The sequence below is a fragment of the Durio zibethinus genome, chromosome 1 (genome assembly GCF_047325235.1).
Source record: "Durio zibethinus cultivar Kanyao isolate XHJ-2024 chromosome 1, ASM4732523v1, whole genome shotgun sequence".
Taxonomy (NCBI): Eukaryota; Viridiplantae; Streptophyta; class Magnoliopsida; order Malvales; family Malvaceae; genus Durio; species Durio zibethinus.
In genome coordinates, this window is record NC_143162.1 from 2,366,959 (window position 1) to 2,379,428 (window position 12,470).

Below are 12,470 nucleotides of genomic sequence, written 5' to 3' on the forward strand. Positions count from 1 at the left end.
AACTGGATCCAAAAGGATGGTTAAGTTCCGGGTCAGACCAAATTAAAAGCCCATGGGCCCAGAATTGGACCAGATCGGAATGGGGTAATTCTGCAAACCAAACAGGGACAAAGACGTCTGGGTAAATTAGAAAAGAAAGCTAGCAGACTAGGAGAGCTTTCATTCAACGTCAAAGCCGAAAGAACCGTTAAAACAGTTAAATATAAAAAGAAAACGAAGGAAAAGTATACTCTAATTTTAGCTTTTGGTTTTCACTTTGTCTTTTCTTCTCTTTTTGAGAGAAGGAGAGAGGTAAAAAAACAAAAAAAAAAAAAAAAGAGAACTTTAAAGCCAATTTTGAATGTTAAATCCTCGAATTTTTTACCTTCGATAAACATTTTTTTTCTAATTAAACTTGTTTTTTATTTTTTACTTACTGTTGCGGTGATTTTCTTTTATCAGATCTCTGGACTCGTCAGCATTTCGAAATGATGGAGGTATTTTCTCTCGATTTTTTCAATTTTTTTCTACTTTTAGCTCTACATTTTATTAATGAAATTATTAGAATTTGGTTCTTCAGTTATGATCCTTTGGAGATTAGGAATTTAATGCATTTTTAGGTTTTGTTTTATTTCGTTGCCTGGGAATTGGGAGTGCTTATATTGAAAGTTTCGGTGTTTGGATCTTCGGAAAATTAATTGAGATTTAGTCAATAGAATCATAATCATTTGCTAAGAGATTAAAAAGTGAAAATTTGTTCTTAGTTAGGGTATAAATTATCTTTTAGGATAGAAAAAGTTTTAACTTTATTTTCTGATGAGTTAAAATTTAAAGAGAAAATCATGATCATTTGCTGGAGTTTCCTTTTCTTTTTTCTTTTTTTTTAGTGAATTTTGTGTGGCTGATTTGGGTGAATATCCAAGGGCAGAAAAAGGTAGACAGATTAATGTTTTTAATTTGATGATAGTCGAAATCTGATTACCCCAATGAGATGTCGGCCTGTCTTTGATTTTGTATTAGAAGCTGGATCAATATGTGTCCTTGTTGCCGTTAAGGCTATTTTGAATTTAAAAGATATTGAGTCTACTACTCCTTTTGGTTGCCAAGTAGTTTTTTTTATCAAACCAGGTAGTGATATGTTGTAGCTGACATCATTTGTAGGAATCTCCAAGTGCGGATCCTCCTGCAGGTGATGTAGAACTCGTACCAGAGAAGATCAAAGATGGAAAAGAGGGAGGTCCTGCATTTTACTGTGACCTTTGTGATGTAGAACTAGTTTACAATATAGCTCAAGCATTCCTCCCGGGGTTAGCTACAGCTTGTGTCGACAATACAACAGGTGATGTTTTCAGGTCCCCTCGTTCGGTAGCTGCCGATATTAGAAAAGAAATGGTGGAGTATCTACTGCAAAGAAGTGAAACTTTTGTGGCTGAATCTATTGTCTTGGATGGTGGTCCAGAGGCAGAAGCATCTGACCATCCTTATGATATCATTGCTTATCTTGTTGATGACTTTGCAAGTTCAAAGAGGAATTTGTTTAGTAGAGTTTCAGGATGGCTACTAAGTGAGACTAGAGAAGACAAGATAGATGATTTTGCACAAGAAATGGAAATTAATGGGTTTTGGTCTATAGACAAGAGAGAAGCAATTGTACAAACTCTGCTGAAGAATGTTGACTTCAAGAATGAATTCCACTGTGACATGAAATTTGACTCAGCAGATGAACTTGCTCTGCATGTGCCAACTTGCAGCTATAGATCAATGAACTGCGAAAATGAGGGCTGTGATGCTAGATTTTCAGCTAATCAAACAGAGAAGCATGATTCTATTTGCCCTTTCAAGATAATTCCATGTGAGCAAAAGTGCTCAGACAACATCATGAGACGTGAGATGGACAGACACTGCATAACCGTCTGTCCGATGAAGCTTGTGAACTGCCCTTTCTATTCAGTTGGTTGCAAATCAGCCATACCTCAATGCAAGATTGAAGAACATCATTCCACAAACCTCCATTCTCATATGCTATATATTCTTCAGGGCATTCACAAGGAAGCATCCATGGAGGTACTAAGAGAACGGGTGGAGCAACTAGAAAAGGTGAGTCAAGATGTCATTGAGAATTTCTTGCTCCAATAAATTTTTATTTTTCATTTTTGCTTCTGAAGGCAACCAATTTCTAAATATCAAATGAGAGATAAATTACTATTTAAGCACTGGATTTCTTTCTTTTCCATTTGTTTATGAAGCCATTCCTTGAAACGTCATGATGAAGGACTTTATAGAATTACCAAACATCATAACTTGTATGTCTAACTTCAATTTCTCACTCAAAGCAATCACACTAGGAGAAAACTTTATTAACCTGTTGCTTTGAACCAAATCAGTGTCTGTACTTATATTATTGAACTGCAACTTTGGAAGCAGAGAAGAAATGTTAACAGAGGTCATATAAAGATGCCTGCAAGATATAGGATATCAAGATCGATATGAAATTAGGATGAGTTGCTAATGCACATGCATTTAGCAGCCTTTTTCTCTCATATGGTTGATTGCTTTTCGAGATATGCTTTATAGGTAGTTTATTCAAATGAAAGCTGTAGATTACATATATTTGTGACCATATTGATTCTTTCTTTTTTCCTTTTTTTATATTCAAGCAATGCTCTCACACAGATAGGGGTTGGGGATTCGAACCTAGGAGTTAAAGAATTGGTTGTTACATGTCACTGGTTGTTTTCAGAACACCAAACTTTGAGCACTTTTCCTTTTCCTTTGATCACCAATACCTTCACAATCATTAACATCAAGTAGCTTTTATTGATGCCACCACATTTTTGCAATACCACATGCAATTGGACAATTTTTTTCCTCTGGCTTTTTGTGCTTATAATTTTATTTCCACCAAACATGTGATATTATTTAAACACTTCAGGAGAGAAAGGTAGTAACAACCGTTCACATAGAGTTAACTAAAACACAAATGATTAGTTACTGCACCCATCTGTGAATTGATATGTGTGCATGTATACATGCTAAATACTAAGAAGGTTTAGAAGAAAAGAGTTTCTGCTATCTGATAGACCTTCCAAATTTCATTATGTAATTATAATGAGATCAGAATGCATGAAAGTTCACAGTGATGCTCGAGTTCAATTTTGCAGCATTAACCATATATGGTGGTGCAGGAACGGATGAAAGTCATTTCTGACATAAATTTCCATTTTGCTCTGCTGTTCTGATCCTCTTTTGTTAACATCTAGATGGAAAATTTCTTGTCTCTTTGAAACAAAGCTACTTTTTTTCTTTTCACTACAGGCATCTTCTCGTAAGCTAGCAGACATCCGAGATGTGAGATCTCTAACATCCAGAGTCAAGGATCTTGATGCACGGCTTGGGCCATTGGAAGTTGGTGCATCAAACAAAATTGATGAAGAAGCCACAAAGACTGCAGCAAAGCTTGAATCTCTGGAAGTTAGTGACACAAACAAAGATACTGAAATGGCTGCAGAAACTGAAGTCATCAATTCTGAAGCAAAGCCTCCATTAGAAGTCACTCCAACAGACAAAGATAGTGAAGAAGCTGCAAAAACTGAAGTCAAGATAATGAAGCAAAGCCACGATCTTTAGGATATCTTACAACAAACAATGATAGTAAAGAAGCTCCAGAAACAACAGTCAATCCTTCTGAAGCAATGTCTCCATTAGAAGTTACTCCAACTAACAAAGTTAATGATGCAGCAAATTTAGTCAAGGAAGTTGAAGGAAAGCTTTGGCCTTCAGAAGTTAGCACAACGAACAAAACTAGTGAAGATGGTAAGGGTACTTCAAACCATGTTCCTAAGGTCTCACTTGTTGGCTAATAGTTTCTTTAACCAACCATATACATGAAATGAAGAAATCTTCCTGAATCTGGATTTTCCCTTGTATTCTTTCCTTTTGTTGAATTCTTGGATTATGTTCAATGCCCCTCAACCTTTCTGTTAGCTGGCATTCATTTTTTTGACATTCTTTTCATTGCAAATTTGAGAGATTAAACGGTAAACTTGGTTCTTCTCTTCCATAAGAGAAGAACCAGCTTGGATATCTATTTATGCAAAGTATCTGTGCAATCGTTTTTCTTTCTTAATTTTTTTTCTGCTTTTTCCCTTTTTAATAATAAGCAAGGAAGATGTTGAAGGAAAAAAGAAAAAGTGAAAAATATAAATTTGCAAGTTGTAACTCTGTTTTCCTTTAGGAATGCAGAAACAAAAGGATGGGAGGAAAATAGATAAGGAAAATAAATAAAAATTCAGATGTTATATGTTTAAAATTTTATTTTCCTTTTTGGATATTGAGTTTTTATTTTACAGAAGAAAATTTTGAAAAATGAAAAAAAAAAAATTACATCTAGTATCTTATTTTCATATATTTGGGATTTTTCCCCTTAGCAAGCACAAAAATAATAAAATGAAAAAAATCTATTACAAAAAAGAAACAAAGATTTTGATATTTTAAATTTTGAAAATTTTTTATTTTCTAGTACATGCATCAGCCATATGAGAGGATGACAGCCACAACTACCATTATATGCCGCTGCTTTGTTATTGTTGCTACTGCTTTCGGTGTGACAACTTTAGAAAATATCTGCTCAGTCATATGCTTGATTCAGTTTTTGTCTTTATACTTGATATTGGACTGTATTATGAAAAATAATTCTCTTTTTTTGTTAATTTTATCCTGAGGTTCGAAATCAAATTTTTTTAGAATTATGTATAAAGAAGTTATAATTAAATATATATTTATATAAAAATTATTAAATTAAATTAAATTAAAAAATAATTAAACAAATATAATATAAAAATTAAATCAAATTCATACAAGAATTAAAAAAATCTTATGATTCTTGAGTCTATTATTTATCAAGATTTTTTTAGTAAATTTTAAATTTTAACTGTAGAGATTACATATGAGAAAAAATTAAAAAAATAAAAAATTGATTCAAAAATATAATATTTAATTTTGTTTAAATTTAATTTTTTATTTGATTCGGATTGAGTTCGAATATTAAACAAATATATTAGATTTTAAGTCTAATTTTGGATTTAAAAATAAAAACTAAAAAAATATATAATCATATATTTTTATTAACTTTTATATATTTTTAAAATTTTTATATAATAAAAATAATTATTTTATATCTAAATATATTTAAATTATTAAATATCATATTAAAATAATATATAAAAAATTAAAAATTAAATTTTAAAAATCAATAAACCCAACTTATATAATTTAGGTTTGATCGATGTCAAAAAAAAATTATTTAAATATAAATCGAATTTTAAAATTTTATAATATTATATATTATTTAAAAAATTAAATCAAAATTTATTTAATTTAAATTGTTTATCACTATTAATAAAAAAATATTATTTTATCATTTAAAAGTTTATGAATAACACGACAATCATCAGAGTTTTTATTATCACAATACCAAATTATCACAATATCCAATGAAATTTAAATGATATCTATATTATCAAAAAAATATTATAAAAAATTAGTTAAATAACTATTTTAATAATACAATCATAATTAATAATCAATAATATATTCTTCCTTTAATATTTTATACGAGAGTTTTGAAAATGTTGTGGTGCATCAATAAATGTAATTAATTGAGTTTAAATTGATACAGTATTAAATTTAAGTTCACTTTATGAAGAAATGTAATTAATTGAGTTTGAATTGATATAATATTAAATTTAAATTTAACTCAAAATTTAAAATTTGAAATTCAGCTCAAATTAGATCGAATTTTATTTTTTTAATTCGAATTCGATTTAAGATAAAAATCAAGTTACTTGAATTTATTCAATTAAATTCAATTAATATATAAAAATAAAATTTATTTTATACTCGATAAAAATTTAATTATTTGTAATCGAGATATTTTATTCATTAAAATAATAAAAATATAAAAATTTAATTACACTCATAAATTATTTAATCAAAATAAAAATATTCGAATTTAATTAGATTGATAAATCAAACAATTCAAATTCAATTAGATAATAATCAAATTAAATTTAAATAAGTTACAAATAACAACGAATCATTTATATCCTTAAATCCACCCATCAATTAATATATGGTCTATATCATAAATTCCGCAGCATTAATCCATCGTGCTCCGTATCACCGTCAATCTATTTCATAGTTTTATAGCATACTACTGGCATATGATTTTAACTTTCACCCATTCTAACTTTAAATTCGCTATAAACACCTTATGGTGATTGACTGCAGCTTGTAAATCGGATCCATTTAAATTATTATTTTGAAATATTAACAAGAATATCTTTTAAGATTATCAAACAGTAAATAGATGATTGAATAAATTTAAAGGCCGGTTCGAAAATTAAAATTTTCGAAATCAACTTAGTCAAACTCTCAATTAAAGCAGAAGCCTACACGTAGCTCACGATCACCTAATCCACCACTCGTACAGTTGAAAAATCTTGGTACAATCTCAGAGTAATTTTGTCCTCACTTTTTATCTACATATACCTCCACGGCCACACGCTTCACACTCAAGCAGAGGAAAGTAGCACAGGGTTTGTTTGTTTGTTTGATTGATTCAGAGATGGGAGTGGTAATCATCGACGGATCAACGGTGAGAGACTTTGTGAAAGATGAGTAACAGTTCACGAAGAGTGTGGATGAGAGTTTCGCATCTCTCGATCTCAACAACGACGGTGTCCTTTCCAGGTCCGAGCTTCGCAAGGCCTTTGAGTCTATGCGACTCATCGAGGCCCACTTCGGTGTCGACGTTGCCACGCCCCCCGAGCAGCTCACCCAGCTTTACGACTCCATTTTCGATAAGTTCGATTGCGATGGCAGCGGCACCGTTGACCTCCGGGAGTTCAGATCTGAGATGAAGAAGATCTTGCTTGCTATTGCTGATGGATTGGGGTCTTGCCCTATCCAGATGGCTCTGGAGGATGATGACCAAAGTTTTCTAAAGAAGGCTGCTGACCTTGAGGCTGCCAAGCTCGACCCGAGCCATGCTGAGGCTTCCTGATCGATCGATCCTACAAGATTTCTCAACTTAAATTTATGTACTTCTTGTTGTAATTACGGCCAGTTGTGAAAATGTTGGGATCTAAATCTTTAGTATAAGCCATCTTTTGTCCCGAATCTAACAAGTCGGGGTTTTTAAGGCTGTTTCAAGCTTTCAATAATGGCTGCAATAAGATATCCCATCAAGTATTCTCTTCCAATGTAGTTCACTTCAGAATTCTTGAGTATCAGATTTTAAAACCTCAACTGAAGTTAATTCTCCCGATTAAAACCTTGTTTTACCATTTGAAAGAATCAATGAAACTTGGCAAAAAAAAAAATCTTATGGATACAAGATAGCATCAGAAAATTGCAACAATAACTCCCATGGCACTAGCATGGTAGCATCCATAGATAAAAAAGTTAAAAATCCAATAATCAAAGTACAACAGACTTCTAATTCTAACTGGAGGTAGATAACATATAAAAAACAAAATTAGCTTAAAGATTACTGCAGCGTTATTAAGCACGAACCCCGCGGTTGAGACTGACCATACGAGCTGAAGCATCCATCTGGGAGCCTCTCATTCCTGAACCTGTTCTCCCAGAATATCCACCCGTTCCTCGTGACTGACCTGACCGATTCCTTGAATACCCAGCTCCAGCAGCCTGTCCTAACGACAATGGTCTACCACCACCAGAACGACCAGAACGACCAGAGCTACCTTGCCTTCCCTGAGTGAAGGAGAAGTCTTGCCACCTACCACCAACAGCAGCTGTTCCAGCAGCATATTCCTGGTTTTCTCGTCGCCTTAGTGGCAGATCCAATCCACTACCACCAATCCTAGCCTCCACTGCCCTTTCATTACTTTCAGCAAGTACTGAGAGCTTCTCTGTCAACTGAAATGCCAAAGTCTGTAACCTCGAGTGCTCAACATCATGGAAGACAATGCACCGCGTTGGTTGGTCCCAACTTGCATGGAGTTCTTCATTTATCATCATCTTGCTAACTATGCTATTAGTCTGGGCATCTGAAAGGTCAAACATTTTGGTGAGTTGGTCCAAGCTTAGCGAATCATAGGATGAGAAGTAAGTAAATAGGTAAGTCCTCAAAGCCTCTTCCTTGATCTTGGCTTTCAGCATTTCAAGCACATTCTCCCGGTTTCTAAGGAGCTTCCAAACATCGAGAGAATTAATGACATCAAAGGCATTCTGGAAATCTCCCTTGCAAAGGGCCCTGGTGGCAGCCATTACATGGTCCCGCACATTTTCAGGGGGGCCAGTAAATGTCTGTCTCTCACTCACCTCAAGCAACCGCCTAAATGTCTTACTTATTACCTTGCGTTTGGCATCAAGAGTGTTGGCTGCCATGTTAGGCACCTCAAGCAGCATGGCACATATCAAATGCACAGCCTCCAGAAGCTCAAGGTTTATGTGCATATGGTAGGGCATCTGACGCCTTCTTTCCAACCTTTCCTGATAGAATCCAGAGATTCACGTGTTTAAGCATTTAAACAATTGCATAATAACATGAAATCCCTATTAAAGCTCATAATTATAACTTTTACAAAAGGTCAAATTTACATACATTTAAGACCAGTCAGTAGCCACAAATGGGTTTGAAAAAGTCAATATTTACTTGCTATCACAATAGTTCTTACAATTATGCCAATGATTGGATATCCATTACAGCTCAATTACTCCAAAATAACAAAAATGACAAGTAGCAAAGATACTTCAACTAGATTTCCATGAGTTCGTCATCTTGTTTATGCTATTATATTTGTTTCCATCACTTAAACATCCATGTGCCTAATAGAGACATCATATAATAGAGAATCGTCCATTCAACCTCATTAGAACGAATACCATCTAACCAACTAATCAAAAAATTATTATTAAAAATCCATACCAATCCGAAATTAACATTCAAAAACATCATATGCAAAAAGTAAAAACACTGAAACTATACATACTTTACAATTATTAGTTAAAATAATTGTGGATTAAATCTTTCAATGAATGATATGGTGATCGGTACCTGTTCTGGAGTCTTCTCATGATATCGACTTTGTGAGACACCTTGTGCAAGCAATTCCTTCACTCTCCCACCAGAATACAGTTCAGAAAGACAGCCATGTCCTTCAGCAATTAGTCCAACACAGAAGGCACAAAGTCCAACCTGTGCCATTGCCCGGTTAAAAAGTATCTGTGTTGAAACATCCATATGCTGAATATTATCCTGCAAATGACTCATCAGCAGCAAATCACGAGCTATTGAAAACTCATCAAAAAGGGCATGGTGATAAATATCGCAAAGCATGGCACGGGCTTTGGTCCGCTCATCTCCATTTTTGTATATGAGAGACACTAGGATATCCATCAAAGCTCTGCTGTTCTCAGGGAAGGTGGACTTCCGAGACACAAGCTCTGGAGTAACAACAAATGCAGTTGGACCCCGACTCTCCTCCACTTTAGGCTCATCACCATCTTTTTCTCCATCAGCAGCTTCTGATAGCTCGGCCAGTTTCCTCATAGCATCATAAACCTCTTGAGGCTTATAATAGATGAGTTCAACACGCCTTAGAGCAACCTTTGCAGCAGATTTCAAATCATCAGTACGCTCTAAATACTCCTGAACATTTTGAGCAAGTACCAAAAACATAGGCTCATCTCTCAGTCTTTCAACATACTCACGAGTGTGTGGATCAATGCACTGCAAGCTCTTAAAGAACTCATTATCTATTCTCTCAAGGAAGGCCACCAAATTTCCCCAAACATGGATTGTGCCATTGTAGTCTGCTCCCTTCTGGGTTTCATTCTCATCAGGCTCAATCATATCATCAACCACAATGTTAGGGTACTGAACAAGAATGTCCAATATGACAAGCATATTCTGTACACACTTCTTCCATACATTTATAGGCATGTGTCCACTAAGACCTCGATTAACATCAAACTGTGCAGATATAACGCTGAAAAGGATCTCAAGCTTCTGTGCAGGAGTCTTAGCAACCTTTGTTAAGAAGGAGAGCTGCTCAACCTGTTCAAACTTTCCAGTTCCCTTCCTTCCCCTAGCAGCCACAATCTCTTTAAACTTCTTATTAACCGTATCCCAAGTGATCTCGCTAGGGTCCTTCTTAAACTCCCGATCCATCAACTTATCTTTCTTGCTCAGTTTCTTCTCCCAAGCCCCATCAGCAGTATCATCCTCCGGTTCTTCCCCCTCATCTTCCTCATCACTAGACTCAGCAATCTGTAATGGGTCCTCAAACTCAGAACCAGATCCATCAGATTCCTCATCTTCATCCCCATCTTCAAACTTCTCCTCCTCACTCTCAGGATTCTCCCTAAAATTATTAATCAATTCCTCATACTGCTTATTATTCTTTTTCAGCTTCTGTTTCATTGAATTCAAAGCCTTGTGATTACTACTACTCATTTTCTTTTTTGCTTCTTTATTAGCCAAAGCTTCAGCTAAGAAATCCTCCAACATAACAAGACACTTAATATAAAGATTCGGAACTCTGTCCGACTCAGTAACACGCATAACCTTCTCCAGCTGTTTATTAATCTTATCAAAACTCTCTTGCAAGCTAACCCAGTCATTGATTTTCATTGCATTCTTCATCTGATCAACCGTACCTGCCATCTCCTCAAACCGCTTATCTTTAGCGGATCTAACCACCCGCTTTTGCCCATCAGAATCATCGCTATCACTAGCATTCCTCTCTAGATATTTGCTTCCGGGCGCATTAGCCGTGGTTTCCCCTGCTCCACCTTTCTCAATTCTGTCCTCAATATCACTCTCCTCTTCCTCAGTGTCACTACCACCCTATTGTAAATTCACAATAAGATAAAGTATCATCAGAATTGAGCAAAAATCGATCCTTCCACTAGCATGTCGTAAAGGCTACATATATTAAATTCAAACGTCCAAAAAAACAAACCTGAGTCCAGAATCGGGATGCCATTGTCTTTTTCTTTTTCCAAGTTAAATTAGTTGAAAGCTGCAAAAAAAAAAAAAAATCAAAACTAAATAAAATTAGCAATAATCAAATTTCGAATCTGTTAATCACATAGTACAATTAAGGAAAAATTATTGAAACTTCTTAATATTCACATTAAAAACAGATCTTTTTCTTGTTTTCAGTTAATTTATCAACAACAAACAAGCAATTACTGCTTTAAAATTTTTAAACGCCTATGAAACTCGGAATCGGCGACCGGTTTTAAACGGAGAAACAAGAATTACCTGGAGACAGAAGTTGCAATAACGTTTAATAAGGAAGTTGATGAGTCCGCTAGGTTTCGATGAAGCACAAAAACAAAGAATAATGTATTTATAGGGCAAACAAGTTGGGCTGGGTCTGAACTTTTAATCTAATTGGGTCGATTTAGTAATTTTTGAAACATTTGGGCCAATTTTGGATTTTATTTTTTAAAGCCCAAATTTAAAAGGCTAATTTATTCTGCGATTCAACTCATAGGCCAAGTAGCCCAATATAAAACCATTAGGTTTTATTGGTACTTACAAATTTGATAAGAGATAAAATTACTACCAATAAAAGTGAAAAAAATTTTAAAAATACTACTAATAAAGATTGTGTTTTTTATATTAGAAACTTAAGCAGATCTTATGATTAACTACTCCAATCCCAATTTAAATTCCTAATATCCATTTATTGATTAATTCAATCCAAATTCTATAACTTTTACGATAAGATTAGATAAAAATTCGTAATTAAAATTTATACTTGTTAATTTCATTACGTATATATAAATATTTATGTAGCACATAATCTTATTAGAAATAAGCTTTAGATAGCACATACATATAATCCTATTAAGAATAAAATTTTAACTCGACTCATTATATGAATTATATCATGCCTATGTAAATATAATAATGGGTTTTATAATTATGTCATGCCCATGTAAATATTTTACTATTTTAAATCTATTTTAAAATTAATTTGAACGAAAATATTTTATTAATAAAATATAATTCAACAGAATTAAATTAAATTCAAACTCCAAAAGAAAAAAAAAACTAAAATCTAATCAGTTAATTTCGTTAATAATTCGATTCGTGAACAATTATAATTGTTGAACATTACCATTTTTTTTTTTTTTATAAATCCCTGATTAAGTAAAGCAATGGGAAGTAAAATTTAACAATTAGTCGTATTGAAATTCAACGTTCTAAACTTGATTTTACGTTTGGATATTGTATACTCAATGAAAACGCAATAAAAAGTGAGCCAAAGAAAGAGAAATAAAGAAAGTCAGGTGTGGAAAATCAGATTTTCCTACCATAAATAGAAGAGAAAGTGATTGAAGGAAGAGCTGGTGGTATCTTAAGTGACTGAAAGTGAGACTAGTTGGAAGGGTTAAGTAGTAGACTTTAGCTGTGTTTGGGTGTTTTAATTGGATCCTAGCAGATCTTT

General features: G+C 33.7%; 3 protein-coding genes across 3 annotated transcripts; 2 read left to right on the forward strand and 1 right to left on the reverse strand.

Moving 5' to 3' along the window:
• The first annotated feature begins 334 nt into the window (after window positions 1-334).
• On the forward strand, window positions 335-4,076 carry LOC111311607 (uncharacterized). Its single transcript, XM_022911126.2, is given in 4 exon segments — window positions 335-476; window positions 1,141-2,076; window positions 3,295-3,571; window positions 3,574-4,076. Coding segments are annotated over 4 exon segments (1,488 nt in total). The 5' UTR covers window positions 335-467; the 3' UTR covers window positions 3,840-4,076.
• Window positions 4,077-6,487: 2,411 nt separating this feature from the next.
• On the forward strand, window positions 6,488-7,241 carry LOC111311611 (Calcium-binding EF-hand family protein). Its single transcript, XM_022911139.2, has one exon. The coding sequence runs from the start codon at window positions 6,758-6,760 to the stop codon at window positions 7,040-7,042; it is 285 nt and encodes a 94-aa protein (XP_022766874.2). The 5' UTR covers window positions 6,488-6,757; the 3' UTR covers window positions 7,043-7,241.
• A 149-nt stretch (window positions 7,242-7,390) lies between these two features.
• On the reverse strand, window positions 7,391-11,336 carry LOC111311606 (eukaryotic translation initiation factor 3 subunit C-like). The gene is made up of 4 exons (XM_022911125.2): window positions 11,276-11,336; window positions 10,971-11,030; window positions 9,062-10,855; window positions 7,391-8,496 (listed from the first exon to the last, which is right to left on the reverse strand). Exons 2-4 carry the CDS (start codon window positions 10,992-10,994, stop codon window positions 7,543-7,545), a joined length of 2,772 nt encoding a protein of 923 aa, XP_022766860.1. The 5' UTR covers window positions 10,995-11,030; window positions 11,276-11,336; the 3' UTR covers window positions 7,391-7,542.
• Between the last annotated feature and the right edge of the window lie 1,134 nt (window positions 11,337-12,470).